Raw genomic sequence first — 8,479 nt, 5'->3', positions numbered from 1 at the left:
TGAGAACAAACTGAGGGTTGATGGGGGGTGGGAGGGAGGAGAGGGTGGGTGATGGGTATTGAGGAGGGCACCTGTTGGGATGAGCACTGGGTGTTGTATGGAAACCAATTTGACAATAAATTTCATATTAAAAATAAATAGATAAATAAATAAATAAATAATACTTAAATGGGGAAAAATAAAATATAAAGAATACATCAAAGGCATATAAAAATGATTTTCTTTCTATATTATATCTAAAGTGTCTATAAGATTCAAATAGATGAAATAACTTGTTTAAAGAAAAAAATAAAAAATAAAAGAGCAAACAAAGTTTCTCATAGGTTCCTCAACTGCAAATTCTCTGAGATTTTTATGCCTGAGGTAGAAGTTTCTGAAGATGAGTATCTTGACCTATTTCAACCACCATGACCTCCGAACTTTGTTCTGAACAAGCTGCGGAGCAGTATTAGAAAATCTAAGGAGTTAAAAAAATTTTTTTCTACATTTTTCAGAGAGAGAGAGAGAATGAGCAAGGGAGGGGCAGAGAGAGAGGGAGAGAGTCCCAAGCAGGCCCTGCGCTGTCAGTGCAGAGCTTGACCATGAACCATGAGATAATGACCTGAGCCAAAGACAAGAATCAGACAATTAACTGACTAAGCCACCCAGGAGCCCCTAAGCAGTGTTTAATTGATAAAATCTGATACTTGACATTTAAAGCACAGCAACTGGAAAATCTGTGAAGTAAGTTAAATTGATATAGTAACTGAGTGTGGAATTTAGAACTAAAAGGAACCTAAGAATGTATTTTAGGGCTCTTTGCCAATGTTCAGGAAAGACTCCTTTCTCCTTGCTAGGCCCCCAAATAGTTGATAGATTATTTTTATAAGGCACAAAATGTTTAGAACTTGGAAAAGCAGATATCAGAATAGTTTTTCAATAATGTCCCTTTTATTTTGGAGGTAATAAGTAATAAGCGGATACTATCTAAACAGGTTTGTTAGCTCTCTACTAGTGAGGTTTCTTTCTATAAGCCAATTCATATATCCCAGGAGAATCTCCATGGCTCCCCACTCCGCCCTGTCAAGAAGGCTTACAAAGTCAAGTTGTGTATACAACCTGCTCACTGCATCTCTCCTCATCAGTAACCTGCCTTCCTCTTTTATATCCCAAACAATTCATAGTAATGACACCTAATTATAACTTGTCCTTTTGAATTTGGGGTGCCGAAAGGCAGGCTTCTTCTACTTTCTAGTAAAAATATTAACAGGCATCCAAAACTTCTCATAGCATAGCTCATGATATGAAAGCTTCAGACCAGCTCATGCATTCATTTTCTCTCCTTGTATAGATTTTTCTCTTCTTACAGAACTTATGTAGATTATTTCTTTGGTACCAAATGTCGCAAGCCCTGTAACACCGTGTGTTCTTAGATGCCATTTGTCCAATCCATCTTCTTTCCCAATGAAGGAAGAATAGTTACTGGGCAAATGATCTGGAAGCACATTCACCTGCAAGTCAGGGTTGCTTAAAGACCAGGCTAGCACACCTTCTAAACTAACACTGGAATCACCTTCACAGCATCCTCCACAGATGTTTGATTATGGAGCTTCTGCCTGAACCCCTGGAATGAGCAAGCCAGGGAGAGAGGAGCTCTCTCCGTACTTCCAAAGTGTCTCTTCACCTTAAAGTATTATGTTGAGCCCTCTACTATAATGATTCTTCCGTTGTCGTAGCTTTGTTTCTGGAGTCTGCCAAGAAAATATCCTCTCTTTATGTCCATTTCCATACACTGTGACCTGTGTCCTTTTTTTCCCTCTTATACAGACCCTTTTTAAGCCCTTTTTTTAAAACTCTACATTCTCAGGAAGTGGTGTCAGCATTGAAGAGGTTTCACATATCAGTTACTAGAATCATATTAGCTTTAAAGGAAATGAAATTACTCCTGCAACTGCAGAGACTAAGAGGAAAATTAAGTTTGTGATGACTTCCAGCTTGAAGCAAATTCATTTACACACACATGCACACACTGCCCTACTATCTATCACTGCTCTGATTTCATCTGTGACCTAGTTTGCGGCTTCCAAAACTTTACACTGCTGTGGGAAGCTCATTCTTAAAGATATTTAGCTTTCTTACATTATACTTTATATAAAACTTTGGCTATATGTGAGGCTTCCCATTTATCTCAATATCTCATCAACACTGTGATTTTTTTTAATTAAAAATTTTCACTTGGCAGTCAAGAATTTTGAAACAATAAGATACACATGATACCGAAAATGGGTAATGAAAAATCTTAGTTGAAATGTATTTAATCCACCAGTTCCTCACTCCCATGGATTCAGACTGTGAACTGAGAGAAAAATCCCAATCACATGCAATTGTTTGCCATTTCATTGAATTTTGCATATTACCCACTGCGAATGAGGGGCAATTATTTTAAATAATTTTTTATTACACACAAAATTGGAAGGTGCTCCACTTACTAATTAAAAATCATCCCTTGATTTTTTAAAATCATCTTTTGATTTAAAAGCCAATGTATCCAGAAGAAGTTCTGAACTGATTTTTATACATTTTATCTGCAACCTGAAGACCAGGATTTTAGTCTACTATAGTAGCAATGGGATATTTTAAAGACAAGCCATGATAGTCAAGTGTCATTCAACTGACTTGTTAGAAGTATCCACTCTCACATCCCTTGTTGCTCATAGTTTCATAGGATTCCAACCTTAGGGAAAACTACCACACATTTCTTCCTGAAAACACACTCTGAAGACACCCCATGCCTTTTTCCTTGCTAACAATAACCTGCAGTGGCATTGTTTGTAATGAAGGGACAAGAAACCTCAGCAGAATGTCTGACTTGTACATAAATGTTTTTATTTAACAGAAAAGATGACTCCACAGGCTGAGTGTTCTGCACCCGAGACCCTAGCTCAGGAAGAAGAGCATCAGATGCAGAGAATGATGGCAAAGTGTTCGAAAATCATCAAGGAGCTGATTCAGACGGAAAAAGACTACCTCAATGATCTAGAGCTGTGCATTAGGGAAGTGGTTCAGCCCTTGAGAAATAAACAGGTAAATGTGACTTTGAGGGTCTCCCCCCCACCACCATATCCTAAATAGGATGACCAGCACCATGAAATCCAATCACCCAAGTGGTAGTATCTGCTGCAGGGCAGGTGGAGTGATGGGCCTTTTTCCTGGAGTCCCCGGTTTGGGGTGATCCCGGGTGTCATCAGACTCACACTTCTTGTGTCAGCAGAGGGATACCCAGATTCCTTCCATTTGGCCAGGGAAACTGTATTCTAAAATATGGGGGAAAGGAAGTTCATGGTTTCCATCATTTTGAAATTTCTTTGTGTTCTTTCTTGGATTCTCATGGAACTGATAACAAAATGTGAGCAAATAGGTTTCCAGTTCAGGAACCAAGCACTTGATCTGATTCAAAGATGATCCAGGATTTGAAAGAAAAAAATATTGTGTCCCTCCCTCCCCCCATACATTGAGAGCTCAAATAAACTTATGATTATTCAGCAAAGTAAAATTCAACATAGAAACCAACCTGAATGTAAGGTAACACTTGAAGTGTTTATAAGTTAATCATTCTCCTCCTTTTTAATCAAAGGCTTTTCAGGGTATTTCTTGTAAGGAATTAGAGTATAGGTACAAAGATATTTGATTCATATATAGGTGCATATATACACACACACAATTTGCATGAACATAAACTCACACATATATCTGGCTCTTTTCATCCATTCAACACATTTATTAAGTTCCTGATGTGTACTCGGCACTGTTCCCAGCACTGGGGTTACAGTTCAGTACAAAACAAAGTTCTGCCCTTATGGGGTTTGCTTTCTAGTGAGGGAGAGGAAGAGTCAGACAATCAATAATAGATGAATGAACGAATGAGTAAATAAATAAATACAAATTAAGATATAATAGATGGCGTTAAGTATAACAGAGAGAACTAATGTTGGGACGAGGGATGGGGCATGGGCACAGAGGGGTGATGTTTCTATTTCAAACACTATCGTAAACGTAGACCTTTCCAATGGGGGACGTTACAGCAAAGAATTGAAAGGGGAAAAGGTGCTTCAGGCTGAGGGAGAACAAGAGCAAAGCAGAGGATAACCTGAGGAGTGATAACCTGATCACTGAGGGGGATACATGTCCTCACACACAATCGAACTGATATACAAAAGCATAAACTACCAAGTAAAGATGATCAGAATTCCACTACTTAAAGATAATCACTATTCACATGGTTGGGAACATCCTTGCAGGCATCAGTTGGGACATTTACACACACACACACACACACACACACACACACACACACAATGACACATATATTTTTACATAAATGTAACAAAAACTACACATGCCATTTTATAGCATACTTGTCTCATTCAGCAATCTGTTTGATGTTTCTGGCCATGACTACTGATACTTATACATGTTTTTCTACTGTTACTGATGCTGAGACACACTTATGTTTTGGGTGTGGTCACCTTATCTCCTTAGAATAAATTCCTAGAAGTGGAATTGCTAGATCAAAGGGTATACGCATGTAGCATTTTGACAAAAAATTTTCCAGCTGACAACCAAAAAGTTCATACCATTTTCATTTTCGTTTTCATTAACAGTGCTTGAGAAGTCAGAATACCTTTTTATATATTCATTAGCCCTTTGTATTCTCTTCAATCCCTATTCATCTTCATGTCTCTTGCCCTTTTAAAAAAATATATGGTTTGTCTTTTTCTTATTGTTTTACAAAATCTCTTTATATATTAGAGATGTTCTTTTTTCATCCTGCATGTTACAACTAATTTTCTCAGTTTGTCTTTTGCCTTCTAACCTGTTTAAGGTTAAAAAGTTAAAACCTTGTTTAAGGTTTATTCATTTGATTTTGCCATGTTTAAGTGATCGAATATATTTAACTTTATGGATTCTGGGCTTGGCATCTTAACATGTACCCCATGATTATAAAAATATTGCCAGCCAGTTGTCTCAACTTCAATTATTACATCTTTCACCCAGTACTTACAATATGCAGAAGCAGAGTTTATGTTTCTTTTTCTTTCTAAAAATTTTTAATGTTTTTTAAATTTATTTTTGAGACAGAGAGACAGAGCATGAGCAGGGGAGGGGCAGAGAGAGAGAGAGGGAGACACAGAATCCGAAGCAGGCTCCAGGCTCTGAGCTGTCAGCACAGAGCCCAACGTGGGGCTCGAACCCACAAACCGTGAGATCATCACCTGAGCCAAAGCGGCCCCAGAATTTATGTTTCTTAACATAAGACTCCTCCAAGAAATACTAGAAAAAAATATCTGGTCTAGAAATTAGGAAAAAGCAGTGCAGATCAAGGTGACCTTAGATATAGAAGTTGGGTTTTGTTTTGATTTAAGACAATGTATGAAGAAGGAATTTTTCCTTCATAGGAAGTTACCTTTAGTTTTACTCCCTCCTGGCTTTCAATAGGTACTTAATATCTGTCAGGCCCTGTTCCAAAGGCCTCATTTGTATGCTCATTTAATCCTCTCACAGTTCTCACGTTGGAAGGTAACTGGTGGCTGTCTGAATCTGGAAATTTCTTATTTATTCTGTAAGAGTAGGAACAACAAAAATGGTCATGATAAACAGTCGTTCTCTAGTTACATTGCTAACTCTATAAAAATATTCTTGACGTTTTTTTTTCTTTTAATATAAACTAGCTGTGTCTCCTATAACCGCTGCTCTGGCAATTATATATTTTTTGAAGTTTACTTATTTATTTTGAAAGAGTGCATGCAAGTGGGGGAGGGGGAGGGAGAACATGAGAGAGACTGAGAATCCCAAGCAAGCTCAGGTGCTGTCAGCACAGTGACTGACTTGGGGCTCAAACCTGACCCGAAACCAAGAACTGGATGCTTAATCAACTGAGCCACCTAGGCACCCCTGTTCTAGCAGAAATTTATACTTATTAATAAAATGTTTATTTACATACCTCTTAAAATGTTGATTTGAAATGCACCTAGCATCAGACTCTGCCACTATCTACCTTCTCTTATGGTGAGCTTTTACCATCACTCCCATTCTCTGAAAAATTTAGAACCTAGCCCGACATCAATGTCAGATGATTTCAGTAGTCAGGCAAATGACGCACACAAACCTTGGGGCCTCTCCCCCAATTTCTTGCTCACATTCTGGGATCTTTGCCTCAACCCCATGTCAGCCCTTCACTCCAGGCCCATCCCCTAGAGCTGCCCTTACCTTTACTTCATGCCTTCAGAACCAGAATTTCAGACTTAGCATTTTCTAACTCTCACGTCCTGTCTCCCAGCACACTCCCACTGGTTTCCTCTCCCTGACAAGTTCCTGATGCCATCGGACGTCCATGCTATTGACCTCACCACCTTTTCACCCTTCATCGATAGCCTACACCTGATTTCATTAACACAGGCCCTCCATTATAATCACTGCTTGCAGATGAACTCAATTCCCTCTCCTCCCTCTCTTTCCATTTACTTGCTTGGAAAAAAACCCCAAAACCAAAAAACAACTACCCTTGATGAAGTTCAATTTTCTGCCTACTTTACATCTTGACCCATCCAGCTGGAACCAATGTCTTCTACAGTTCATGACCATTTTCTTCCGGTGGGGTGCCCAGTAATGTCTTTGAAGGGACTCTCACATCTTTCTCCTCACATCTCAGACACTCCCTCTTCTGTCCCAACTCTTAGCTAATATCCTTTCTCACCATTTCATTGAGAAAATAGGCACAATAAGAAGATGCACACTGTCCCAATACCACGCCTATCAACCTACCTGCATTTCTATCTTTATAACCTGGCTAATGGTTCTGCTTCTAATTAAGGACAACCTTCTATCCCCTCAGGCTTCCTCAAGGATATCATTCCTGCCGGTGTCCTTTCTCTTTTCTGTATATTGACTTTATCTCCACATTGGATCATTCTCATCAGCATTACCTGCTGTCGAAAGAAAGAAAGAAAGAAAGAAAGAAAGAAAGAAAGAAAGAAAGAAAGAAAGAAAGAAAGAAAGAAAGAAGAAAGAAAGAAGAAAGAAAAGAAAGAAAGAAGAAAGAAAGAAAGAAAGGAAGAAAGAAAGAAAGAAAAAGAAGAAGAAGAAGAAAGAAAGAAAGAAAGAAAGAAAGAAAGAAAGAAAGAAAGAAAGAAGGAAGGAAGGAAAGAAAGAGAGAGAGAAAGAAAGAAAGAAAGAAAGAAAGAAAGAAAGAAAAGAAAGAAAGAAAGAAGAAAGAAAGAAAAAGGAAAGAAAGAAAAACTCTTACTTGACTCTAAAAGAATTGGCTATATTCTCTGTCCTTCTCTTTTAAAGTTGGACATGAAGGGCATCTGGGTAGCTCAGTCGGTTAAGCGTCCAACTCTAGGTTTTGGTTCAGGTCTTGGTCTCATGGTCTTGTGAGTTCAAGCCCCATGTCGAGCTCCGCGCTGATAATGCTGCTGACAGTGCAGAACCTGCTTGGTATTCTCCATCTCCCTCTCTCTCTGCCCCTCCCCCAGGTGTGCTGTCTCTGTCTCTCTCAAAAGTAAAAAAACTTAAAAAAAATTTTTTTTCAGTTGGATGTGAAATATTTAATATGTGTAAAACCATGTGTGATTAAGACATTTCAAAATAAACTCAATGTACCAAGAATTTGTCCCTGTGATGAGTTAATGATTAATATAAAAAAGACAATATATAAGAAATGCCCACCTTTTAATTCATAACACATTTTTTTATCAAATGGAATAAGAAGTTTATTTAATGTGCAAATGTTCTCAACTTTAAACCATCTACCACACTGGTGAATTAAACTGGCCCCACCAATATATATGCCATTGCTCAGCTGTAATCTTTTATATGCATTCCAATCTTTGTGTTTTGGCTTTTGTTGTTTTTCTTATTTTTTGCTTCTTGTGTAACCTTTACCAGCAGTTCTCAGAATTGGTGTTTCAACCATGTAAAATAAAACGTTTCCGTCGTGGTGACACGTAGTTTGTTTAGCATGTTTAACTTACTCTTCAATACTTTGAATTACTGTTCTTGCACTTCGAACTCCTATTTTCCCCTTGTTATTCTATTCAGATTGTTTATAGCTTGCTCATTTTTCACATCTGGTACTTGTCTCTTTGTTTAGATATCTTTTCAGTGCTCTCTGGTCTCATTGTGAACATTGGTTTCAGTCTAGTGGTCACTTTGTCCTCTCTACTAATGTTGAAATACTAGTTATTCAGAGGTTTTTCAGAATTCTCATGTCAGACCCACCTTTCCCCTCACTTCTTAATGCTTTAACCTTGACTAAGTAAATAGATGCTCAAGGGGTGCCTGGGTGGCTCAGTCAGTTAAGTCTCTGATTCTTGATTTCAGTTCATGTCATCATCTCATGGTTCGTGGGTTCAAGCCCCACAACAGGCTCAGCGCTGACAGTGTAGAGCCTGCTTAGATTTCTCTCTCCCTCTCTTTCTGCCCTTCCCCTGTTTGTGCC

At 38.4% G+C, this 8,479-nt stretch overlaps 1 protein-coding gene across 1 annotated transcript in view; it reads left to right on the top strand.

Annotated features, from left to right (window-relative positions):
* ARHGEF38 (Rho guanine nucleotide exchange factor 38) overlaps positions 1-8,479 on the top strand; it is a 131,028-nt gene that overhangs the window by 35,391 nt on the left and 87,158 nt on the right. Inside the window, exon 2 of the mRNA XM_040476925.1 lies at positions 2,876-3,063. Within this exon, the coding sequence (XP_040332859.1) occupies positions 2,876-3,063 (188 nt within the window). The remainder of the gene's footprint in view (positions 1-2,875; positions 3,064-8,479) is intronic.

Source organism: Herpailurus yagouaroundi, unplaced genomic scaffold (genome assembly GCF_014898765.1).
Source record: "Herpailurus yagouaroundi ecotype Mexico unplaced genomic scaffold, PumYag 28, whole genome shotgun sequence".
Lineage (NCBI taxonomy): Eukaryota > Metazoa > Chordata > Mammalia > Carnivora > Felidae > Herpailurus > Herpailurus yagouaroundi.
Note: the sequence above shows the minus strand (reverse complement) of the source record. Positions and strands in the feature narration are given on the sequence as shown.